The sequence below is a fragment of the Vombatus ursinus genome, unplaced genomic scaffold (assembly GCF_900497805.2).
Source record: "Vombatus ursinus unplaced genomic scaffold, bare-nosed wombat genome assembly UNPS02014794.1, whole genome shotgun sequence".
Taxonomy (NCBI): Eukaryota; Metazoa; Chordata; class Mammalia; order Diprotodontia; family Vombatidae; genus Vombatus; species Vombatus ursinus.
The window spans coordinates 15,563,323-15,590,508 of NW_020954572.1; the positions used below are offsets into that span (position 1 = coordinate 15,563,323).

The 27,186-nt window shown below is 39.5% G+C and overlaps 1 protein-coding gene across 1 annotated transcript in view; it reads right to left on the reverse strand.

Annotated features, from left to right (window-relative positions):
- Window positions 1-7,615: 7,615 nt before the first annotated feature.
- Window positions 7,616-27,186, reverse strand: part of EGLN3 (egl-9 family hypoxia inducible factor 3) — a 39,588-nt gene continuing 20,017 nt past the window's right edge. Inside the window, exons 2-5 of the mRNA XM_027870201.1 lie at window positions 14,590-14,709; window positions 12,893-13,029; window positions 11,433-11,506; window positions 7,616-10,191 (exon numbers count right to left, since the gene is read on the reverse strand). Coding sequence (XP_027726002.1) covers window positions 10,160-10,191; window positions 11,433-11,506; window positions 12,893-13,029; window positions 14,590-14,709 — 363 coding nt within the window. The 3' untranslated portion in view covers window positions 7,616-10,159. The remainder of the gene's footprint in view (window positions 10,192-11,432; window positions 11,507-12,892; window positions 13,030-14,589; window positions 14,710-27,186) is intronic.

The window sequence follows — 27,186 nt, forward strand, 5'->3', positions numbered from 1 at the left end:
AAGTGCTGGTTGGTTGACCAACTTAACGCCATCAAAAGAATAATGGATGAGGCATCAGAGGACTTAGGTTCAAATCCCAACTTTATTTTTTAAATTTTTTTTTCTTATTTTTTACAAATATTTATTTATTTATTTCATATCCCAACTTTAGCATCTACAACCTCTGGGACCATGGGTAGGTCACAACCTCTTTAAGCCTCGGTTACTTTAGATATGAAATAAGGGATTGGACTAGATGAGCTTTAAAATCCCTTCTAAATCTGTGACCCCATGTGTCATAGAACAATGAGGCATAATTTAGAGACACTTGACCCACTGAGGAAATGTCAAAATGTATATATAGTTTAAAATGCAGCCGGAAGTAAATCTTGAAGACTTATTCCCATGTAAAACAAACTCTGGGGAATTGATATCTCCACTCAAAGATCATTTCTTTGCGCAGGTTTTCAATTTTCACTTCACCCTACTGGTAGCTGGAAAAGTTTCCTCAGTCGTAGGAATTCTCATGACCCTATTTATCTGCATTCCTTTGGGGAAGAGGGAAGTAAGGGAAAGGGTGAAAAATATGGGAGAAAAAAATCAGACCCCAAAGCGGCAAGATAATCATTTACCCCTGACAAGCTTATCTGGGGAAAACTTCAGTCAGAGGTCACATGAAAAACACAAACCTTCCCTACATTTAAATGGAAAGCAGCCAGTTTCATTAGCCTGAAACTGAGAAACATTTACAGCCTAAGGAGGCAACCGGTTTTTATGCAGAGTGTCTAGCACACTATAAGAGCTTAATAGATGTGTTATCTCTCAATCATGCAGCCATAGCCAAAGTGCGGTTGCCTTGTAAAGCCATTAACTAGCTGCGTGACTTTGTTCAAGGTAATAAACCTTTGTTTCACACGGGTTTTTTTTTTTTTTAATGCAAGCTTCCTCTCTGGGGATGACACACTCTTTCTGATGGCCAAACTCTGGACTCCACATACACGCCCAGAGGAGGGGCAGAGGATGACTATAGCTTCTCAGTTGAAAACAGGAACACGTGCAGAGGAGAAAGCTGCTGTGAACCTTAGGTGGATTTTCCCAGCATTCTTAGGGAGCTGCTACTGTATGGGAAAACCCTGGCTCCCATTCAATTCTACAAATGTTATTGTACCATAGAGAAGCCTCTTAGCACTCACACCTCCTGAGAAAGTCAGTAAAGGACGAGATGGGGGGTTAAAGAAAATAAAAAGCGAGCAGGAAAGGATGTAGGGTTGGTTAAAAATAAACTTATCAGATGAGGATTAAATTCTGAAAATGTTATCTTGCCCAACAGGAGAGTGGAAAAAAAAATAGGCACTCCAAGGAGAGCCTAGTCCACAGGATGAATAGCTGTAAAAATAGACGGAAATGCCCAAAAGTAGGTGCCAAACCTGCAAAGTGGAGTCACGACTGCTTTTCTCAAGGTGCTGCCTTTCCAGGATTCTTCCAGCTAGGCTTCTCGATGACCTGGGGAGTCAGAAGGTCTAGGTTCAAATCCTGACTCGATCACTTTTTGGTAGCTCAGTGGATAGAGTGTAGGCCTGGAGTCAGGAAGTCTCATCTTCATGAGTTCAAATCTGAACTCAGACACTTACTAGCTGTGTGACCCTGGGCAAGTCACTTCACCCTGTCTGCCTCAGTTTCCTCACCTGTAAAGTGAGTTGGAGAAGGAAATGACAAACTACTCCAGTGTCTTTGCCAAGAAAACCCCAGATGAGGTCACAAAGAGTCAGATATGACTGAACAACAACCACTTTTGCCAGGGTGGGTCCTAGACAACTAGAATAACCTCTCTGGTCTTCTTTCCTCATCTGAAAAATTAAGGGGGATGGAAGAAGAGAGGAAGGATGGTCTAAGGTCTCTTTCAGTTCAAATCTCTGATCCTTTGATCTTGATTTTTCAGTAAACAATTTAGATATTGAAATTGAAATGTGGATTGTGGGAAAGATCCCTCTGAGATTCTGATCTCAGTGTTCTAGCCAGGGCAAGGATTTCTCAAATCCAGACAGTAGGAGCAGGAAGGAGGTTAAGAGATCATCTAGTTTAGAACAAGAATGATTTATTTGTAGATTTTGAAACATCATACAGAGGTGTCTTACAGGTAGTCACATAGCTGTTCATGGAAGAGCTGGGAAATGGACCCCAGGCTTTCCCGCTTCTAGGTATACTCTCCCCACAGTACTATTGACCTCTTTCACCAAATACACATTTATAAAGTACTTACTATATGCCAGGTAAGGTACATGTGTCCCGACCAGTAGAACCTATGCTCATCTGACCCACATTTCCCAGGAGAACTCAAAAATAAAATATTTATGAGACATGGAGTCAGATAACTCTGGTTCAAATCCTAATGTTGCCACTTCTTTAGAAGTGTGACTTTAGAAGCAAGTCACTTAACTAACTTCTTTGGGCCTCAGTTCCCTCATCTGTAAAATGGGGGGAAAGATGACTGGTATCAAACTCAAATAGAAACAAATCTCTGTAATGCATAGACTTAGAAAAACCACAAAATAACATTTTTATTGTATTTTTATTTCGTTAAACATTTTCAAATTACATTTTAATCTGGCTTGGGCAGTACTCTGGAGTGTTGGGTCCCATGTTTGATATCTCCAAACTAGATGACCTCTAAGGTCCCAGTTTTAATCTTTGATCTTGACAACTCAATAAATCTTTTTCCTTTCCATTTTAAGGAGGTAGTCCATCTTCTCCAGTCTGTACTCTGAACTTCCTCTACCATCCTGAAACCTCACCATGACTCAGCTCTTCCTCCAAAAGTTTCACTGGAATTCACACATTGGAAGTACCTTCTGTCCTTGCAACCTCCCCCTCTGACTGGATGGCTCCTCCCAGAATCTCCACTGAAAGAGGTTCTGCAGGCCAGCCTTGGCTAATAGTTTTTCAGGCTGCACTTTGGACTTTACCATGCTCTCAAGCTGAAAACCCCAGCCCTTCCCATTCCTTTTCAGCTTCCTTTCTCATTATGAAGGGGAGCTCCTTGAGGGCCTTTACACTTGTATTCCCAATGCTTAGCACAGTGCTTGGCATATAGTAAGCACTTAATAAATGTTAACAGACAATCCACATTCTATCAGTTCTATTAACAGCTGGTCTCCCCTTTCTTTGGCTTTGCCACCTAATGTCCACCTCTAAAAGGGAAGCCCAACGAGATAAGCATCAAATGGGCACATGATTTAGATATAAAAGATCATCAAACCCTTTGACCCAGCATTACCCTTACTAGATCTGTATCCCAAAGAGATAAAAGAAAATATGTCCAAAAATATTTACAGCAGCTTTTTGTGGTGCCAAAGAATTGGAAACTGAAAGATACCAATCAATAGAGAAATGGATGAACAAGTTGTATGTGATTGTGATGGGATCCTATTATGCTGTAAGAAATGACAATGAGGATATTTCAGAAAAACCTTGGGAAGTCTTATACGAACTGATGCAAAGGGAAGTGAGCAGAACCAGGAGAACACTGCACATGGTAACCGCAATATTGTAACAATGATCAACTGTGAAAGACTTATATACTCTGATTAAGACAATGATCTAATACAATTCCAAAGGACTCATGATGAAAAATGCTATTCATTGCCAGAGAAAGAACCGATGAATTCTAAGTGTAGATTGAAGCATATTCTTTCACTTTCTTCATTTTTCTTCCTTCCTTCTTTCTTTGTTTTTATTTTTGCAACATGGCTAATGTGGAAATGTTTGGCATGATTTCATGTTTATGATGGGGCACCATTTCTGGCCTTCTCAGTGGGTGGGAGAGCAGATGGAGAGAGGGAAAGAATTTGGAGCTGAAAATAAAAATTAAGGAAAAAAAAGGGGTCCAATTTCTCCCTCAAGAAATAAGCATTAAAAATAAAGGGCTTAAACACAGATTTGAATATAACCCAGTGTTTATTGCTTCTTGCAGTACTGAAGTGATTTCATTTCACAATTTAAGTCGACCTGTAGGGTTTGCAACGACAACATACACACATTTAATCAGCCACAATCCAAAGGTGGTGGTGACCAGCACACACACAGCCTCGGGCAGGCTTTGTCCCTTTTGAAATCACAAAGTGGTCTTTATAGATTTTTCTGAAAATACTCAAGCACTGAAATGAATGGAAGATTATTTACCTGTGAGTGATACAAAAAAACCCAGCTATTTTCCAAAGCATTCTACTACAGCAAGGTCAGGAAAATTGCTAAAAAGAAAAAAAAAAGCAACTGCAGGCCATATTTCAACTTTCAAAATGTACAGATGGTCTCAAAAAAAAAAAAACCCTTAAATAACTGACTGGGACATTTAAATATTCTTCTAATCCAGGAGTTCTTAATCTTTGCTGTGTCATGGACACCAATGGTAGTCTGGTGAAAACGGCTATGGACCCATCCTCAGAATTGTTTTTAAAATTCATAATTGAAGGAAATGCTAAAGTTTAGTGGTCAGTGAAAATGAAGCTGTAAATTTTTCCCATACATGTTCACAGACCCACTGAAATCTATCCAGGGACCCTCTGGGAATATGTGGACCCCAAGTTAACAACCTTTGCTCTAAAGTCAGCCTTACAAAATTGCAAGGAAAAGGCAGCCTTCGAAAAACAAGTGTTTGCAGCTTTCCATCCTCACTTTAACTCAATTGTCCCAAAATGGTCCCTGGAGTGATGGAAACAAAGGGTCAGAAGGACTGAGGCTCTGCCTACTTGTAGGATCCATCCCAAGGAGAAATAATGCCTGAGGGCAACTAAGCTCTATAGATCTCTCTTCTAATTTAGGTGTAGGTAATTCCTAGCTGAAAAGGCACGTGTTTAAAAAGGGCGGGGAGGAGAGGAATAAATCTTTTTCTCATATGAGGCATACTTTTACAAAGAATAACAAGATGCCAGAACCGATGTTTAAACTCATTGCAGTGCCTAAGGGAGGGTTCTAAATTCAATACAGTAGGGAAGCCACAATGTTTTCACTCCAGATGGCAAGTGCTACTTAGCTATGATGTGTGTATGTTCACACCTAACAGCTAATACCCAGAACCCAACAGAGAGCAGGGTTAATAATGTTCAGCGCCAGCGAAGAGTCGCTCTATCTCTTGGGGGATCATCAACTTTCCGCTGAACATTTCTTCCTCCCGCTCCCCCGGGGCCTCATGTCAGTCTATCCACTAGTCCCTTATTGGTAGCATTACTGTTGTATTTCAGTCATGTGTCTGACCCTTTGTGACCCCATTTGAGGTTTTCTTGGCAAAGATCCTGGAATCCTTTGCCACTTCCTTCTCTAGCTCATTTTAGAGATGAGGAAACTGAGGCAAACAGGGTGAGGTGACTTGACCAGGATCACACAGCTAGTAAGCGTCTGAGGCCGAATTTGAACTCGGGAACTTCAGGAAGATTGACTCCAGGCCCAGCACTCTATCCATTGCCTCTCACAGCTTTAAAAATTAGCTTAGGAATCAGGATGTCAGGGAGTACAGTTAAAAGTTCACTGCATTGGCATCAATCAACAGAAATTTAGCACCTGGTATGTGCGAAACACTGGGGTCGCTTACTTGGGAGTGTGTGAGCTTGGGCGAAAAAATCACAACCCCTCTTAGTTTTATAGGAATGTAGAATGTAAACACATCTACCTCCCTCCAAAGGCTGTCATGAAGGAAGCACTCTAAAATGCTGAATTAAAAAAAAAAAGTCCGCTGGGTTTGGAGTCACTGGACCTGGATTGGAATCCCAAGCTCTGCCTGTGTGACTGTGGGGAAGTCACTTAACCTCTCTGAGGCTCAGTTTCCTTATAGGTCAAACGGCAAGGGTGACCTAGATAACGTCTAAATTTTTTTTCAAACTCTAAAATCATGATTTTTTTCAGACAATATTTTCTCTGATTCCCCAGTAGCACTGGGGATTCCTAGAAAACAAACAAAAATATTTTGCAGGTTTTTCGTTGGTGTTCATACAAAATGTAGAAATATTTACATGCACATGTAAATGTGCACATGACCTTGTTCTTCTAATGCAATGGTCTTGTGGACCCTTTTGGTAGACTGGCAATGCCTACGTACTTGTTTGAGAATGTATTTATATGCATAAAATACAAATACATAGGATTACCAAGGAAAGCAATTCTATTGAAATAGTTATCAAAATACTTTTTAAAAATTTGTAGACCCGTGTTCCAAAGTCAGCCTTAAAAAGATAATTTCAAGGAAAAGGCATATCCACATATCAGGTGCCTTTTAAAATACAACCATGTTTGCTATTTCATAATGACTGAAAATGGTCATTCTAAAGTTGTCTAGAGAGATAGATCAAAGGGTCAGAAGGACCCTTTAAAACTTCCTGTAGGTATTATTTTCTCGTCTTGAAGATTGTCTGTGGAGCTATATTATCTCAAGAGTACCTGCTTCCAGCTTTAAGACTTGAAGACTCAGACAACACTTTCATCTTCTCTCCACTAGAGCTGCCCCTATGGCAAAATACTGCACTCCCCTAACTAATCCTGGTCATTTATCAGGAAAAATGAATCATTTGCCCTGCTCACACTAGCTACAGACCTTCACATTTGAGGAATAGCACATTTGGAGATGGTAGAATGAGTTTAAAAGATTCTTTTATGAATTCTTTAAATGTGTCAGCTGCTTTTTAAACTGAGAAGGGCATGGGATAGGGGAAAACACTAGGCAATTCCTGTCTTTAACGTAATTACTTAAGATTTGTCATTCTTTTTTTTTTTTAGTGAGGCAATTGGGGTTAAGTGACTTGCCCAGAGTCTCACAGCTAGTGAGTGTTGTGTGTCTGAGGCCAGATTTGAACTCAGGTCCTCCTGACTCCAGGGCCAGTACTCTAGCCACTGAGTCACCTAGCTGCCCCAACTCATCATTCTTTAATTCTGAGATTCTCTAGAGCCACATAGCCCATCATTCTCTCTGTCAGCTCAAGAGTTCTAACACTAAAAAAAAAAAAAAAGGCCATTTTTGGGATCTCCTCACTCACCACAGCTGACTGTTTCAGTGGGCAAACAAATATTTAAAAAGAAAACACCTTAAACCTCTCTATTTTGCGAGCTATTTTATAAATACTACTGACCCTATGTGGGGCATTTCCCATCAAGACTTCTTTTAAAGGAAATATTAGGACTAAATGATGAGACATAATAAGGACAATTCTGTTACTAAGAAGCCAAGAGTAATTTAAAAAGGAAAAGATATCAGGTTCAAACAGATGATCCATAATTTAGACAGCTCTGCATTTAATTGGTATTAACTGCTCTACTGTAGATCTATTTACTGAACTGAGGTAAGACTTTTTACTCTCATGAAATTGGATCTTTGGATCAAAATTCAATCTGCTGCTAAGGACCCTGCACTATTTAGATGATGTAATGGTTAGGAAGGCTCTTAACATTTCCATTGCCAGGAATACAAATGAAATTGACCTGATTATTCACCAAATGACTTTCCCTTGGCAGTTTTCAATCCTTCCCACAACAACAGGGTCTAAGGGAATATCAAAAAACAGTCCCTGGCTATATGGTTTCATCTTCAACCTGTTCTGGGCTTGACTTCTAGTGGGATAATTCAGCCACACAAATCAGCCAAGGATAAAATAGATTATTTTAAACATTTATTGTATAGTACCTTTCTCCCAATGGTTTAGGTAAGATACATAAGAAAAGTCAGACCTTGGACAAGTTTAAAAAAAAAAAACCCCCAAAAAAAAAAAAAAGTCAACTTACAGTACCAGGGCTATACTGTTTTAATAGCCTGCTACTCAATCAATGAATCTGCATTTACTCCCACCAATCAGATGCCCCATTAGTACACGTGAGGAAGACTGGTGAAAAGCTTTAAAATGAATTTTGTAGGCTTATCTGCTACCTCTGGACTAGGCAATGGAGGGATTTGTGACCACTGGAAAGCAGCTTAACCTGTTGGTGCACCAGATAACCAAGGTTGTAAACTGCAAGAGATAATGCTGATGTATTGGTAAAGAAAATCCCTCACTAGGAGTATTCTAGACTGATGAAATCACAGGTTGAGTCGCCCAAAAAAGAAAAGGAAGAAAAAAAAACACAAAGCAAAATAGCCAACTTCAAAAATACGTAATTACTGCTTGTTACCAGAGTAGCCAGTAAACCCTGCTTCTCTCTCACTGTGATCTTTCAGTTTATTGTCAAGGATTCTGTTTTAGTGCAACCGAAGCTACATTCATCAGGGCTAAGTTCATTTTCTTAATGATCCAAGGCAGAGAAGAAGAGAAATCCTGTCAGTCTTCCAACTAATAGTGGTTCACAGCGTGTTCTACAATACTCCGCCATTGGTGAATAATCAGCTCAGTTTCATTCACCAAACCAATCACGACACCAAAAGAATTCTAGAATTTATCTCCTAGGTTCACAAATGTATGATGGTAGAAAGTTGTGTACACACACACAAAGACCAGGGAGTTTTTTCATAGTGATAAAATGGGGAAGAAAGAAAAGGACACATTTTGTACATCTCCAAAGATATATGTAGAAAAAAGTTCCATGTGGGGCCAGATGGAGATAACAACACTTGTCTGAGGCTTTTCAACCATCAGTTAAGGCAAAGCTAAACTTGGGATTTCCCCCAAGAAATTCAACATCTCTACCTAAAGAAAATGAAAGTGTTTCCCATTTTCCTTCTTCACTGTATGAGAAATGAGACAATTCCAAGTAAGATACAAAACGGAATACAAGAAGGTGTCCCAAAGGAAAGTGAGGAAAGGCCACAATGATATGGGAAATGGATTATAAGGATGAGGGAAAGTGTTCCCTCATACAGTCATAGAGAACACAATGTTTTTTCACAATTTCCAATTACACCTCAGTAAATACATGACCTCTGTAACACTGGCAACAGAAGTGAGACTGAGGTACCAAAATGCTAGTTGTGGGAATGAAAGCTGGTAGGGATAGACAGAGTCCAGTGACTCAACATAGGTTTTTTCTTCCATGAACTTTTTATTTCTTTTTAAAATGGAGACTTTATTTTTACCCTACTTTCTCAAAGGAGAGTGTCGTGGTTTTTTTTTTTAAAGGGGAAGACATTATTACTTTTCCTGAGCCCTCTTTCCCACCTGAACCAGTGGAGACACATATAAACTCTGAGACCCAATGGAACCACGCTACTGTCTAACCTTGAGAGGGAAATGATGGCTCAAAGATGAGAAGTATAACTTGGGATATAACCAATGCAGCAATGTGTTTTGTTTTACAAAGCATATGTTATATAAGTACTTGTTTTTCTTTTTTTTTAAACGAATATGGAAGAAGATGGGGAGAGAAAATTTTTGCTAATTAAAAAAAAAAATTGTTAACCAGAGATCCAATTTTGTTTTAACATAATTATAGATTGGTTCTAAGGTCCAGATAAGATGTTTACTCTTGGATTCACAACCTACCTTATTCTTCCCTCTTGAGGGAAGAACATAAAAAGGGAAGTAAATGGTATTTCTATCTCATACAAGGTTAATATTGATGGGTTAATACCCATCTTGAGCAGAGGCAAGAAGCCTTACTTCCAAGACCAGGAAGAAAAAACAAAATAAGAAGTGTTCAGCCAACAAGGCATGTGTGAAGGTATTACAATGACAAGGACAGCCCTTCGTAGAGACAGCGAAAACATACAGTTGAGCTAACGCTACAGAAAGCTCATCCAATGACGTCTAGTTGAGTGGTGCACTAGGAACTCTTTCCTTAGGCCAACCCCTCAAGTGGCTTCCAAGGAAAGCATTTCTCAGCAAAGCTTTCTTTCAATCCGAAAAGTTTACATAAAGTGCAAATGAGATTTGTTCCCTCCCCTATGTTTCCATGTTCATCATCTTTACAACTGGTGTAGCCAAAAAGTCATCTGATAAACTTGCTGAATGAGTCATTGTTCAACGGTATTTCTAGAGTAGGCAAGTCTTCAAGTTCTTCCAAAGTCACAGAGAGTGTCTGGAGACGAATAGAGTCCTGGCAGAAGAATGCTGAGTACCACAGGCAAGATAAGAGACACGAACAGTGCATTTCTAGCGTGTGGGAAAGAATATCCTTCCCCTGAGTCAATGAAGAGGTCATCTTTGGATCTTGTCATATGCAGAGAATTCAGGAACAGTGTTTCTGAAAAGAACAGTGCCAAATGATCTCCAGATCAGTCCTCACTGCGGGAGGTTTCCGTCTTCCCTGTGTTGGTGACAGAAACGAGAACGGAGGGTTAGGAAACTGGATTCTGACACAGTTATATGGGAGGGAGGGGAATAGAAGTGTAAAGATTAACCTATGCAATCTGTGTTCAAGCTTTCTCATCTTAAACTTAAACAAAACAAAACAAAACAAAACACAAAGTAATTGTGATAAGGTCGTTCTTACTAGATCTTCACAGGACTAAGTGACCACTAAGTAAATATGAAGTTAAGTTTTTTCTAGCCAATTTTTTAACCATGAGGGTACTTTGACCTTTTTTTTCTTTCTGAAATGACATTTTTAAGCACTTATTATATATCTGGCACTATGCTAGGTATGGGGGAAATAAATACAAAGATTAAAAACAAGTCCTACTCTAAAGGAACTATATGTATAAGATAAGGTCAAGCTCAGGACTACATAATAAATGTGAATTATCATCACCTCCCCTTTCATTCCTACAACCAGCAGTTTGGCCAGACCTTGCTACCCCAGTCTCGCTCCTATTGTCCTTGTTACAGAGGTCAAAAGTTTACTCCCAGCTTTAATTGTGAAATTTCATTATGACTGTACAGGGGTGGGGGATTTCCAGTCATCCCGACCTGTATCTCACCACGGAACCCAGATGACTCCAGAGGAGAAAGTGAGGCTGGTGGCCTTGCACAGCCCTCCCTCACTTAAATCCAATTCACTTGCAAGTCATGGCATCATCTTCCTGATGTCACGATCCTCTTCAGGAACTAAGGACAAACAATGACTGTATGAGGGGACACTTTCCCTAAGCCTCCATTTCCCATAGCCCTGTGGCTTTTCTTTACCCTTCTCTGGTGACACCTTCTCTGTTCTCTCTACTGTTCTTACCCATACAGTGAAGAAGGAAAAGTGGGAAATACTTCCATTTTCTTTAGGTAGAGATGCTAGATTTCAAGAAGAAAAAATCAGAAGCTTAGATCTGCCTTGACTGATGGTAGAAAAGCCTTAGACAAGTGTTGCCATCATTTTTCATTTGAGCTGTTTTCTACAAGTCTATTCTGAGGATCTAATGAGTGGATGCTTTATAATTCATAAAACAGGCTAAGAATATATGACATTATTATAAAAAATGTCATTATAAACTATGTTGAGTGGGAGGAGAGCGATGATTGCTTCTGACATTGTGTAAGCAAAAATAATAATTATTTTTTTTAATCTAAAAAGACCCAAGACAACTTTTCCTTGGAGAAATTTGGAAGAAGACTTACCAATTAAATTCCTAAATTTCTTTTTGGCTTCCGCTCTTTCCTCTGCGTCGAAGTACCAAACAGTCATAGCGTATCTGTGAAAGACAAGGGAAATAAGTTTTAGATGAAAAGTGGGGGAAAATAAGGTAACAATATTCACATGCTTTGAAAATCAAATACTAAAATGTTTCTCTCCAGCATGAAAGGACTGTTCGAATTTTACTTTAAAAAAAAGATTTTTTTAGGTTTACTTGTATTTATTTACTATCAGAGATTTAAAATTCTCAATCCTGCTTTCTGCCTTAGCACTGACAACAGGCAAGTCTGCCCTGTCATCTCTCTCAACCCATAATGGAAAATCTACTATGACCAAAAGTGCTTCCAATTTCTGGGAGAATAGTTTAAGAACCATTTTCCTATCATTTTTTACATCATTATTTTTCCAAAAGGACTTACAAATTATTTTTATTGGTTTATTACTAGGATAGTAGTGGTCTAAGGTATTTACTAGCTATTTGTAGAAAGCACATTAGAGAGGCAGCTAAGAGGTGCAGTGGTTAGAGCACTAGCCCTGGAGTTAGGAGGACCGGAGTTCAAATCCCACCTCAGATGCTTACGAGCTGTGTGATCCTGGGCAAGCCACTTAACCCCAATTGCCTCATTTAAAAAAAAAAAAAAGCACATTGGACAACCAGGAGATCTGTGTTTTTGCCCTTGGTTCTGCCATAACATATTCTGTAAACCATGGACATATCAACCTATCACTAACAAGGAACAGGGAGTCTGATTCTCCTATTCTCTATTCCAAGCTGAAGCCCAAGTACACCACCATCATTTAACTTTCTTGGGCCTCTATTTTTTAAAGGGGGATTGGATTAGATCAGATGAAAATGGAGCCAATATAGCATGTCTTTTGCTTAAATGTTTATCTTTGGTACAAGTCAGAGTTGGGGGGTTGTGTTGTTTAAATAAATGAAAATGTAATAAAACATAAAATTAAAATTAAAAATGATAAAATAATTTTTTAAAAGTTTATATGTGATATTCCTTTTGGGCTAATGCGCTCCCCCAAAAAAGAGGCGGGGAGGGGATGTAGGGGGGCAGGAAGTTAGAGGGAAACTAATTCTAGCCAACCTAAAGTTAGTAGAGTTAATGAATATTTCAAATTGAAAGCTCTGGTTTCCTCAAACCTATATATCCAGGATTTTCCCTTTAAACACATTCAGTATAAGAAAATAACTATAGTGTGATCAACTGCTCAAGGTCACACAGAAAGCCAAGTCAGGGTCTCAGTTTCTTCATCTGTAAAAATGAAAGTTGGGGGTGGCGGAGAAGAATGAACTACTTGTCTAAGGTCCTTTCCTGTCTTTAAAAAAACAAACAAACCAAAAAAAAAAATGTGATCCAGTTTGAAAATGATGATTTAGTTATTCCAAAAGAAGATCTGTCCTTGGGGGTACTTGTCATTCTCAATGTTTTACCTCATAGCATAGGAAGGCTGTACTTCATGTGGGTTCCTACGATCCGACCAGAAGAAGAGTAGCCTGTCAAAGATAGGTTCCACATCTGCTATGAAGGACTTTCCTTCTGGGAATATCCGAAGAATCCCACCATGTAGCTGAAAAACACAATAAAGGTTATTTCCTGAGCACAGATATAACTCTCCAGCTGGGATGAACATATTAGCCTACTACTGATAGGAAAAGGGAGTCTGATTCCCCTGCTCCCTCTTCCAAGCTGGAGCCCCCATACATGTGGGTGCATGTGTACACACACATTCTTCACTGGAATGCCACACCATCTACCTATCTGCGACCTTAGCTAAATCTTTTCATCTTACTGGACCAGACACTGAGCTGGCGACATTACACATGAGTAAACCGAGGTAAAATATTTTGAGGCTCTTTGACCTCAAAATGTAGTGCTATTTGAAGGCCTCTGGGACAATCACAAGATAATATGGGGGACATAAAAGTAATATATTTGATAGGGAAAGGGTAAAAGAACTGTGGTTTTATTAGCATAGGGCAATGGCTGGGTGAGGAAACCCTTCCCACCAATGCTCTGCAATTGAAAGAGTCTTTATGAGTAGCCTAGAACGGTGAGAGCTTAAGTGACTTTTGGGGGGAAACAAAGTCAGTAGGTGTATTCATTGCCAATTCTCTATCCACAATGCCATGGGGCCGCTGCAACATACTGGACAATTAACTTTTTTTTAAAGTTATTCTTTTTTCAAAATCTGATGTGTTTTAAAAGATACATTTTAGCTTCATCATGTTGGGGGAAGGAAAGCAAAGAGGGAAAAGATGAACTTTCCCCTGGTGTTTTCATCCACTCACTGTTTTTCTTGCTGGTTTAATGGTTTCTCTGGCCCCCAAACAAAAACCTTAGAACTTCTCTGAGGTAACCTGTGTCTGAACCCAACTGACAGGAAGTGGGGATGCTGAAGATTCAGAAGCCAAGTAAGCTGGAATAATTCCCTCACTTCCCAAACTACTAAATCATTCCTGAATTTTCAAAAATACCCCAATCCATATGCATCAGTTTTTAAATCTGGATAAGCATACACACAAGTTATACACATTGGAGAATATATAAAATGAGCCAAGACTCCCTTGGAGTTCATACCCATATAGCAAACCATGGCAAGTGGCCACTGATGAGTTATTTTATTCTGCGTGAGAGAGGCTGTGTAGGAAATTCTCTCTTGGGGATGCTTTTATATCCTAGAGTATCAGTTTTGTGAAATTCTCTCAATATTGCTGCTGGGAGGAAAAGTGTATTTTGTTGCTACTAATTAGGTTTCGGCAATCTAAGTCACGTCAGCTCTGGCTGGGCTCAAAGTCTGATCCCTTTGCTCTGAAAGACAAGTAATCGGGGGTGGGGCTTTTTTTTTTTTTGGTGGGGGGAAGACTTACTAATTCAGCTTTATAGCCATTATTTTCACCTTAGCTCCTTTCATCCAGATTTTCTAGAGTGTGGAAAAAAAAGATAATTTCTCCCAAAATACTATGAAAAGACTCCTCATCGGAAGATAATGAACATCTTATTATTTCAAAGTTTTCTCTACTTCTAAATTATATAAATTCTCCCTGGAAAGCTAATTCTTAGCATAATCCTCTCCCTGTGGCCTGTGCTCAACGTATGTTTATATGCAATCCAAAAAGTCCCAACATACCTTGGAATCCCAATTCTTGTTCAGATAGTAGATGCAGGTGATACAGCGCCCATCTCCATTGGGATTGTCTACATGTCGAACATAACCAGCCCCATTCCCAGGATAGCAAGCCACCATTGCCTAATAAATAGATTAGACAGATAAAGGAGCATTTATCAAGGGTTTTCTCTATGCCTTATGCTGATCTAATCACTAAGGACATAAATAAAAATTGAGCAAGACAGCTCAGATTCTGTGATTCTGTGTTAGGCACTCTCTCCTCATTCTTTCCACAACACCTCCTAAGTACTCCACCTGCTCTTAGCAGCACATAGGCCATAGGACCAGACTCATGAGCAATCAAACATTTCTGAAACCTTGTTATTTTTTTTCTTGCTAATCATTTTCAGATAGTCAAAAGGCTTATGGTTCTGCTAGAAGAGAACCAGAATCGAGCATCAAACCCAATGGGAATTACTAGATAACCCAAACTTGATGATGTCATGGACACTTCTGTAGAGGATAGAGGCAAAAAAATCCTGGCCAGTATCATGCATGTTCTTTACAGCAAGTATTTTAAAATTAATTTTTTATTCTCAACATAACAAGGAAAAGGAGTATTTCCAAATAGAGAGAATGGGGAAAAGGGGGATTGTACATGAAACTGTGAATCTCTATTACTAGCTTAATAAATTTCCTTTTAAGCATATTACAGTACAAATTCAACCTGTAAATTTCAAAGCTTTATTCTTGGTCATTTTCTTCTGCTTTCTTCTGTACATTTAAAAAAAAGTGTTTCCATGACTCTCTTTTCCTTCCTTCCTTTTCCTTCTTTCTTTTTCTATCTCCCCTTCCTCTTTCTTCCTTTCTTCCATTCTTTCTTTCTTTCTTTCTTTCTTTTGGCAAACCTATCAATACTGCCCCTCACCTCCACTGAAAAAGAAAAGAAAACCCTTGTAACAAATTGGCATAGTGAAACAAAACTTCCCCACATTAGCTGTTTTTGAAAATGTTCAAGGTACTTTTTTTTTCTTTGTCCTAAAGCATATCTCATTAAGAAGTGTACATCCTGAGTCAGGGAAATAGATCAGCAACACAGACTGGAGTCCTTCTCCTCCTAATTCAGTTCCTATCCAGCTGGATCAGTAGTTCTTTCAACCATTTTAAAACCTTGAGCACACACATCTAGCAGGATCTTCAGGTCACATTTCCTGACAAATGAAATCTCACCATCACTGGGACAATGGCCAAGATTATGCTCAAGGCACAAAGGGACACCAGCAGAGTCTGCCCAATCATTTCTACTAAGAGTCTGTGGAAAGCATGGGCTGGCCCTTTAGAATGCTCTCAATTTCCTGCTACTCTGTTCCTCCTAGAGCAAAAGTAAATAATGGTAATTTTGGCTTGGATGTAAACTATAATTAATACAAAGAATTAAATGCATTATTTCACAATATCACCTCATTTTTAAAAAGGGTAAAGGGATCTACTAATAGCTAACATTTATATAGCTCTTACTAAGAGCTTCACAATTATTATTTAGTTTGATCCTCATAACAACTCTAGGAGGTAAGTGCTAATTATTACCCCCATTTTACAGATTTGGAAACTGAGGTAAACAGAGGTGAAGTGCCTTGCCCAGGTTCACAGAGCTAGCAAGTGTCTGAGGTTAGATTTGAATCTGATTCCAGGTCAGGTGCTCTATCTACTTCACCATCAGGCTTTAACGCCCTTTTATTTTTATTTTTTAATTTTTTAGTGTCCTTTTAATTTGGTCAGCCCAACAAATATCTGGTTGTTGTTTGTTATACTCAGCATTTAAAAATGAATTTTAAAATATATATTACAAAGAACAGATATGGCTTGAGTAGGATTTTTTTTTCCTTCTGTTCTCTGCCAAAGTGTGTACAAGGAACAGTGCTAGGCAATAGGTATACAAAGTAAAAAATGAAGCAAACCACATGTTCAAAGAGCTTGCCTACTGCGGGGGGGAGGACACAGGGACAGGAGAGATATAACCTGACCTTAGAGAAATACAGGATATTTGGAAGCAAGATGAAGCACTAACAACTAGGAAGGATAAGAAAGACTTTCAAGTAGGTGGTAGTACTTGCTTGAGCCAATAGGACTTGAAGGATGCTATAAGCCATAAAAACAAGTTCTGGAATCACAGACTTGGGGCTGGTAAGAGACCTCAGAGACCCTGATCTCTGGTCCCACCTCCCTTGTCCCTGTACAAGATTATAAAGTAACATGGGCAGCTAGGTTGCATGGTGGATAGAATAGCATGCCTGGAGTTAGGAAGATTCCTCTTCCTGGATTCAAATCCAGCCTCAGACACTTCCTACCCATGTGACCCCAGGCAAATTACTTAGCCTTGTTTGCTTCAGTTTATCATAGGAAACAGTAAATCACTCCAGTATCTTTAGTGAGAAAACCCTAAATGGGGTCACAAAGAGTCAGACATGACTGAAAAACAACTCAATAGCAAGGAGTGATGTAACACAGTCAGGATCTGAACCCAGGCCCTCTGACACCAAATCCAAAGCTCTTTGCACTGAGTGGCAGAGTTAGCTTCTGCAAAGCAAAAACAAAACCCCCAGTTAACAGAAGAGGTTTAAACTGCCAGACCTTTCAGAAAATCCTTGTGCAGCTTTCAAAATGGGAGCCCCATCCTTGCCTCAATGAAGAAGAGAGTCATTATCTCCCGTAAAGACTCCCAGCCTTAGTTAGTAGTATATTTAGACAGCAGTATAAGAATAAACTAATGTCCAAAAGCAATCCCTTATAAATAACAGGAATGGCCCACAACCCAGAGAACCCTTTGATCTCTCATTTACTCTCTACATAGAGCACACATATGTTTTGAGTCACATGCACAGAGCTAGCAATTGTAATTCATGTGTTCAATAGTCGCTTATCAAGCTCTGCTGAGGGAGAGCTCCCAGGCTCTAATTACTAGCTGTGTGACCTCTGGGCTTCAGTGTTTAGTGAAATGAGTGGACCAGATGATTCCTAAAGACCATACATCAGCTCTAAGTCTTAGGGTCACCCTATGATCAATTAAGAGGGAAGATGTGTACCTTCTTGGAGCTTCTATCAGTATCTTTGAACACAAAAAAGAAATGAAACATGTGGAGTTACCTGTAGAGTAGTGGGCATCATGAGAATTTGGTACCTCTTTCAATAGATAAGAATTTAGAATCTATGTGAATGAATGCTTTGCAAGACAGCTTGAGGTTTGTAAAAGGCCACAGAGTATTGTCTGTGTCTTACTGTTCTCATTTAAAAAAAAAAAATGCCTCAATGACCTGCTTTTCTGTGTTTTGGGGTGAGGAGCAGGAGAGAAGAAGGAGGGAGCAACCCTATTGAATATGTCTAATAAGGGAAAGGGATAAATAATATTGAATAGCTCCTAATCACCTCTGGAAGACAGCCATTATTTTAAAAAACTCTTCTTTTAACGATGTTGGTGATAGATTCCAATATTTTAAGAGCTCTTACATTTCTCTGATGTAGACACTACCTCTTCAACCCCTTAATTGTAGAAATTCTTAAGCTAGGGTCTGTGACCTTTTTTTGGTAATTATATTTTAAAATGATTGGATCATTAGTTTCCCATGTAATCCTAAACGTCTGATTTTATGCAATTAAAAATATTATTCTGAGAAAACGTCCATAGGCTTCTGCCAAACAAATCACAACACAAAAAAAATTTTTTTTAAAAATCATTTCAGGAGTTGCTTTGGCCAAATAATGGCTACAAATCATAATTACCTATCATAATTATATGCAGTTGGGACAGGATAAAAGAAAGGGAAAAAAAACCAAAACACAAAATTCTTGAGGTACAGTTATGTAGAGAAGCAAACACTAAATGAAAGAGTCAGGAAGCATAGACTCTGAGCCAGGGGTGGGGAACCTTCAGCCTGGAAGCCATACGTGGCCCTCTAGGTCCTCAAGTGCAGCCCTCTGACTGAATCCAAACTTTTTATCTTTTATCCTGTCCCAACTAATATAATTATGATTATGATTTGTGAAGTTTGGATTCAAAGGGCCACACTTGAGGACCTGGAGGGTCACATGTGGCCTCCAGGCTACAGGTTCCCCTCCTCTGCATCTAGCCTTAACTCCACCACTAGCTGCAGGAACCTGCACTAGTTTTCTCTCTAGAAAAATAACAGGGTTAGATGGCAGGATCTGAGGTCCCTTCCAGTTATCATATTCTGTTTTTTGCATGTGAGCCAACATTTTCAGGGCATTATTATATACATCATATACTGTACTATAAGACCTAATTTAGGCTGAAAAACAGAATATAACATCTTCTAGAAACCCTACCATCAAGTGGGAAGTTCCTTTTTTTTATTTTAACTGTTTTATTTGCTATGGTAAATTAGAATTGAGCTGAACACTCTAGTTTTAATGAAGTTTTGCCTTGTTTACAAATCTTTTCAAGAAATCTGTGTGGATCAGAACATCCCCACCACCACCCAAGAGTTTGCAATTGCCCAATGCAATGTGTAAGGAAGCAGAAGTATAAGATTTCTTTTTCTTTTCTTTTTTTTTTGTAAATAGCATTTTATTTTTTCCAATTACATATAAAGATAGTTTTCAACATTCATTTTTTATAAGATATTGAGTTCCACATTTTTCTCCCTCCTGCTCCTCTCCCTTCCCCCTTCCCCAAGACGGCAGGCAATCTGATACAGGTTATACATGTGCAATCCAAATGGGAAGCTCGTTACATAAGTATTGGCTTTTTCAGATTACAAAGAATTGGCATGCTACAGAACTTAAAATTTTGGCTAAATTTCCATGGGCATTATGGGAAGAGAGAGGAAGTTCCTAGAACCAGTAATTGCAAAGGTAAAATATTCATCCTTTCTGGCTTGCACCTGATGTCATTTGACTAAAGCCTGAAACAATGAAAGGAAATCATTGTGAGCCTCCTAGAGCCTGTTGAAACTATATCCAATTTTATCAGTGTTGCCTGGCTCAATGCCATAGAAGATATAGGTCTGGATTCCCAGCTATTTGCCTGGAATTCCCAACATGTTCTAAAGTAACCTGAGAAACCTAAACAAGCAGCCTGAATGTTATTTTTATAACTGGCCATGGTGGGTGCCAAGATGCTGCACGGGGCCACTACAAACACCGGAAGCCAAGCAGGTCAACTGAGTCGCTACCTCCGCCTCCCTGAGCTGGGTGTGGGGATACTGGATCAGAGGAAGGAGGGGAGAAGACAGCTTCAAGACAATAAGAGTCTTGCCAAAGTGGCTGGATTACAGTGAGACAAACGTGCAAAGCAATACTTGAAAAGATGCTACTGACTTTTTAATTTCCCCAAATCCTAGGCTACACCTCTTGAAATGGACTTAAGTTATAAAATGTTCACGTTATTTTAACCATATCATTAATTATACTGGCAAAAGGGCCTCTCAATACAAAAACTCCTCCTTGAAAAGTATAGTTTTAACAAGTTTTCTGGGGTACTGAGAGGTAAATGATTTGCACAGAGTTCAATTAATTTGTCTCCCTATCATATTTTCTCAACTCTGAGCATCATCACCATCTGCTTTGTCAACTGGAACCTTGGACTCTCAACCTACGACGCCGGGATGTGATGTTTTCATTTCCATTTTGTTCCAAATAGACCTCCCCTATGCCTCCTAGCCATCTCTACATCATGTCGTCTACACTATGCCCGTCACCCTCATCTCCCTCCTCCTGGAACCCCAAATACCAACCATGGGAAAGTTGGCTCTGATAGGTAAGCTTTTGCCTTATCTTGCCCAGAACCAGGTCTCCCAGTCTCTTCCTGGTCATCTCCACACCATATGATACTCCACCTCCCTCCCCCCCAGCTCACCTTTGTGTGTTTTCTTCCCACATTAGAAGTTAAACTCTTTAATGCAGGGATTAAATTTGCTTTTAACTTTGTATCTTCAGTAGGTACTTAGTAAATGCTTTATCTATCCGTTTATGTGTCAGAGGTGAGACTTTCTTACTCAGAGGTAAGGTCTTCCTTACTCCCAGACTAGCTTTCTATGACTATGCCAGATGGCCTTTCTCATAAATAATTTAATTAGGAGATGGTAACCACAATCATGAGTATAAGTTGTGGGACTCCTTCTTTGTGATACAATGTGCTTCCAGCCTATAACTGCTAAGGACCTTTGACCAAGCCTCTTGGAATTCAACTCCAAAGCTGATCCATTGCCCCGGGGTCCTCTTCTCTGCGGCCTGCCAAACCAAGACACCAACAATAAGCTTCAGGAACCCTAAAGAGAGCAAAATACTACAGGACCACATAGGTGTACAGTTGGAAGAGGCTTCAGAAACTATCCGGTCCAACAGCTTCATTTTCTAGATAAGGAAACAAGAGGCTGTCCAATTCAGAGTCAGTGTCAGGGCTGGACCACAGTCGTCTCTTAGGTCCCCAGTCCAAGAAGTAGAACATCAGAAAAGGTGAACATTCCCAAACTGACATGACAGAATGAAGATAACGTTTTCTTGTATGACTGAGGAAGAAATGTCTTCGAGTCACCCTCTGCATTCCCAACCCAGAAACCAAGTTCCTTCAATCAAAGAACAAAGGATAATTGAAAGGAAGAAACCTGAGGTGAGGCACACCACCAAAACACAAACGTTAATTTTGTTAAGCCCTCCACTGGAGGAACACACCACTCAATCTACCTGGATCCCAAATTCTTAGTCGTCAAGTCTCAAAGCTATAGGTATAAATCATAAGTCCATATTACCTCCTGAATCCTACTCCTCCTAGCCCCAAGTTCAAACCAATTCACCCAACACTTAGCCCCTTTTGGAAGGTCTGCTCTTTTATCAGACTCCCCTCAAACTTGTCAGCCAACATTTCTTCTACCTCTTGGTTTTACCCTTTTACACAAGGGTACTAGAGATCCCTCGCAGTGCCTCATCTCCAATCAACCAATTCATCAATCAATAAACATTTATTAAGTGCCTAATACGTGCAGGGTACTGTGCTCTTAAGAGATGGGGAATCAGAGGCAAAAGAAGGAGCCTTCAAGGGGCTTACAATTGAATGGGGGAGACAACATTGCAAACCAATATAGACAAAGTATATACAAGAGAAATGGAAAACAATTAACAGAGGGAAGGCACTGGAATTAAGAAGGGTTGGGGAAGACTTCCTCTGGAAGTTGGGATTTTATCTGGGACTTAAAGGAAGCCAGGGAGATCAGTCCTGGTCCGTATTCTGAGTGGAAGAGGAAGAGTATTCCAGGCATGTGGGACAACCAGAGAGAAGGCCTGGTGCTGAGGGATGGAACGTGTTATTTGTGGAACAACTAGGAGCGCCTTCCCCCAGTCCCACCTCTAAGGGTCACACAAAAGAGATACAAGATAACCTTAGGGAGAAAGGGTATTAGCTGCTGGGGGTGACCAGGAAAGGACTCAGAAGAAGGTGGCACTTGAGGCTAAATCTTGAAGGAAACCAAGGATTTCTAAGGTGAAGTGAGGAGCAGGAGCATTTCAGGCACGGAGGGCACAGACAGCATGCAATGTCAAGGACATATAAATGGAGACAAAACTTTGTGTTTGAAATGTACTGATTCCAAGGTGTTTGGGAACATCCGAATGACTCTGAAATAAAAAGGGAGAGATAGGGCATGACAATTTTGGAAGAAAAGCAAATTAAGCCTCTCTTGATCACCTGCTTAAAATATTTACAATGACTCTTTTCCCATATAATTTGACTTTTAATTAGCCCAGGTACTGAGGCTCTTTTAAAAGAAAAACTTAATTAAGTAACCAAACTGCCCTGTGAAATATGAGAAGACCTGAAAGAGGCAAGGTCTTTTAATGGCAAATAAAATCAAAATATTCATGTCAGTTATTTTCTATTTGACTAATGTCAAGGGAGGAGGAAAAGGATGAAAAATAACCTCTGGAAATCCTTTGCAAGGGCAAGCAACTTAGATCTAAGAGGGGAAATGAAAGGAAATAAGATGTATATGTAAGTTTCTTCTTGCCCTTAGGTTCCCACTGAAAAGGATGTTGGTACTGAATCGGCTTTCGAAGACACATGGTCTTTTCCTTTTAGGGGTCCAGGTCCCATCACCATCCCTTTATGAATCCAATATTTCTCATCAGTGCCTTCAAAACAGACGCTAAGAGAGGCTAGTAACTCATACAAGTATTTGGGGGAGGTAGGGATAGCGGGGAAGGTATTATTGTTTCTTAGGTTTCACATAGCAGGCAACTGGAACAAAAATTGTCTGGCATCTGATCATTCCTTCCCATACATAATCAATGCATAGTGAAGTGGAAAAACCAAAATATAAACATGATAATTAATGAAGATTATTCATAACTCTAAACAACTGCTTTAGGTCAGACATTTTAAAGCTTACTTTTGAAAAATGTGAGGCTTAACTAAGAGTATATCTCCCTCCTCATCTCTGCCTCTGAATTTTCCTTCAAGGCTCAGTTCAGGGGCTCGTGCGCTCTATGACTGTATATGTCTCTCTCTGTGTCTTGTCTCTTTCCTTCTGTGTCTCTTCTCAATGTACATGACTGTGTCTCTGGCTCTCATTCTTTTTTTCCCTTCCTCTCCCACCTACCACCCTTGTTAGTTCTCTCTCTTAGCATTTACTAATTATTTAGCATTTACTTTTTTGTGAATACCAGCTTCATCTACCCTCCCCCACTAAATCTTTACCTACCTTTCTTCCCCTCCTTTCCCCCAAGAACAAAATTCCTAAAGATCCTAAAGATTAGAGATTGTTACGCCTTTGTATCATTAGTGCCTAGCACTGGGTGTGGTAGACAACTTGATAAATGTTTACTGAGTTGGACCAGGTGGTGATTGTGTAGCTCTATTATTGTTATTACAAGCTAGATGGGATGCAATGAAGGAAAAGTGAAGAATCACTGGTATGGGCTTATAAAAACCCACAACTCTGTTAGTCAATTCTGGTTGTTTAAATAAGGATAGAAGTACCCACAAGACAAATGCAAAAGAGCACCACTAGTTAGCAATGTCAAGGCAGCTTGGTGGTATAAGGGATTGAGTGCTATGCTTGGAGTCAGGAAGACTCATCTTCCTGAGTTCAAATCTGGCCTCAGACACTTCCTAGCTGTGTGACCCTGGGCAAGTCATTTAACTGTTGGCCTCAGTTTCCTCATCTGTAAAATAAGGTGGAGAAGGAAATGGCAAACCACTTCAGTATCTGTGCCAAGAAAAGCCCAAAAGGAGTTACAAAGAGTTGGACACTAACTGAAATGACCGAACAAAAGTTAGCAATGTCACCTCTGTATCACTTCACCCCCTCTGGGGAACAACTGCCTTACTGTAACACTCCAAATGGTGGTTTTAAAAAAGTGCTTTGTAAACCTTTAAAATGCTTTTAGATATGTGGTTTTTATTACTACTGTAGGGGTGTTTAGGTACTCCTCAGCTAAGAGGGTGGTAAATATTAACTCCATCTAAACCTTGCATAAATCCAGTAATTTTCTTCCCACAACACCCCTGACCCCATCTAGGTTAGGAAAACCAAAAACCAATTTTTCTTAGAAAGTATATAAGCTCAGAAGAAAAGCATATATGATGCTTAAATTTTCATTATTGCTTCTATTGAAGAGTAATATAACAAATGAAATGAGAAAAAAAAACACCTACCCTCAAAACAGAAAATATTTTTTGATTGGGGATATAAAATACTTGAACCCCACCACCACCCTCTTTTAATTTGTGTTTTTTTAAGTAAATTACTTACTCTTTTCGTGAACACTGAAAGAAAAAAGTTACCCTAATATTATTATTCAAATCTAGTATATCCACCCCATTTGGTCCAAATATTTTTCAGGTGAGTCAGGTTCATTATAATCACCTAGTGATACTCCGACATCACCCTTCTTCCTCCACTCCTAAACTGAGCGTTAAAACCACCTTTAATTTTTTTTTCTTTCAAACCTTTAAGGAAAAACTTTCTGGGAGCAATTCCTGATACATAGACATTGAACCAAACCCAGCTCTATTTCCACTTCCCTCTTTTACCCTAATCCAGACACTCCCCCCTAAAAAAGTTCATCTTCTTCCAGTACATCCAGAGGGCAAAATGAGGGAAGGGTCCGGGCTTTTCCCTCCAGAAACCAGATCAACAACATCCTCCTTAAAAACAGCAACATCATCATCATCATCATCAACAATAATTAGGTTTCAGTATAAAGTATAAAGGCAAGTGAGAAAAATCAAAATGAAAATCAGCAAGACACTAGACAAAAATGCTCTGAAAGTACTGGATATGCCTGCCTCTTCTTGGCATTAGAGCTGAATATGTTGGGAAACAGAGGAATGTTTTGGCTAAGCCACCACTGCTCCCGTGACCTCCTCCCAATTTATTCTAACACTTGTCTCTCGGAGTTGACATTTTTCAGGGACCTTGACTCTACGTGAACTTTTGGTCTGGGGTTCAGTAGCATCCTAAGCCTGCGGGCGACAGAACTTTGCATTCAGTTTTTCCAAGTTTAAGACGAGGCTCAGGGGGATTCCTTTCCATTAGGCCCCAAAGCCCGCCCCCCTCCTTAACTCTTCCTCACTCTACCCCACCCCCCAACCCTTCCAAAGAAACCACGGGAGACCAGGAATTTAAGAGGCCATTGTCATTAGTTTCAGATTCTGGTTAATTACTTTCCTAGGAGGAGTTTCAGCTACAGCCCACCAATTAGCAACTGTAAACAGCCACTGCAATATCGATTTATCAATAAAAGCTGTTTTGGTTTAGGAAGTCAGCCCCTTCGCCACGGAGGCCTGGCTCCCTGCCAGCTGGATGATGGCTTAATGACAGGGCTACGTGCAGTGCGTGAGGGTATCAGCAATCAAACACCCAACTTCGTTCCAGAGAACACAGCAGAAAGAAACTGTTGGGGGATGGGGAGGATTGAGGCAGTCCCCACATACTCCTCGGTTTGGTTTTCACCTGCCCCTCACACAGTCAACAGTCCATTAACGCTGTCATTCACTTCATCCAGGATTCCATATATTCTAAAACCTGTCAACTCTGGGTTTCCCCAGCTTTGAGTTCCATTGAGATTAAGGATTTCACCATATCTTTCTGGATTCCTCCCCTAGTTATAGAGCAATCAGAAAACTCAAGAAATTTACCCAGCACAAGATGATTTTCTAATGTCCTTCTGACGCTACCTAGAGCGTCCTTCAAACTACCCTTTTTTTTTTTTCGGTCTGGACTTAGCTCCCAGTGAGGAAACTCTCTCTGCTGATGCAGATGAGAAACTGTTCAGAATCTTTCAATTCTAGAGAACTGTGTCAGGGCACTGAGAAGTTAAGCCACCAAGCTGTCACAGATTCGACTTGAACCCACAGTCTTTGGAACTCTGAGGATGGCTTTCTTTATGACACATCTCCTTTCTTCAGGTCAACTTATTAAAAACAATTTCACAAGTGAATTTTGAACCAATACCAATAGCCCTAGGTTTGCAAGAAAGAGCAAAAATACCTTTAAAAATAATAAAGAAATGTATATTATTGTTGATCTGAGCTACCAAACAAATAAGGAACAAAACAAAACAAAAAAGCCACTTTTTTTCTTTAAACTAAAGGCTTTAAAAAAAATAGGATTAGTGCATGCTGAATTTCTATCTGAAATTAATCCTTTAACTCCTGGAAGAGCACTGTGACAGCAATGTAATTAACAGAACTTGAGAATCACCAATTAATGGACAGACAGCTCCATTAATTGGTGATTCCCAAGTCTTGCTAATTAAATATAGCTTCTTATCAGTTTCATAGCTTCTCAGATTTCAAGATGGAATAAGTTTCGAAAGTGATCCAACACATGATCTGCCTTATTTTACAAATGGGGTAACTGAAGCTAGATATTAAAAACTTCTAAATAGTGTTCATTAATTGAAGACTCCCATAAATACTATCCAAATTTATCACCATAAAATAACTGTAAGAAGTCAGAAACTGGGACCTTGAATATTTTAAAAAATGCTATATTTATGCTGTGCCCTCCATGTTAAATGCCTATCATCCCTTTCCCAGTTATTCCTTTTCCTCTCCAGAAGTGTCTTTTTTCACTGTGCATATTAAAAAAAACTGAGATTAAAAAGTATGTTTCTTGATGACATATGCAAAGTCTAGAACAGAGAAGGAACTGTAACACTAATTCTTAATCCATGGAGGAGTAGTTTTTAATTAGTCTTATCAAGTCCAGTATCTGGGTTTCTCAAACAATCTATTTACTACACCAAACAGTTTAACTCTAGTTACAGGGTATAAAGGACTTGACCTAGGGCCTTCATTAATATCATCTGCCTAAATGATACAGTAAAATTCTCAAAATACGAAGATTGGCATTTTAGAATAAGTAGTGACTTCCTCAGTTGGGAAAACAGCTTTCTATAAGTAACTGTGTGAACACTGTAAGTGACTCTTTGAGCCTTAATTCTTCTCATTTGTAAAATGAAAATTTGTTGTGGTGAGGAAAGCCCTTTTGCAAACCTTCAAATGTGAATTATTGTTATTATTACGACCAATTTCCTGGCCTCTCTACTATGCAATTTTCTTAAAATTGACTTTGTACCTGTCGTGCACAGAGACCTAAATCC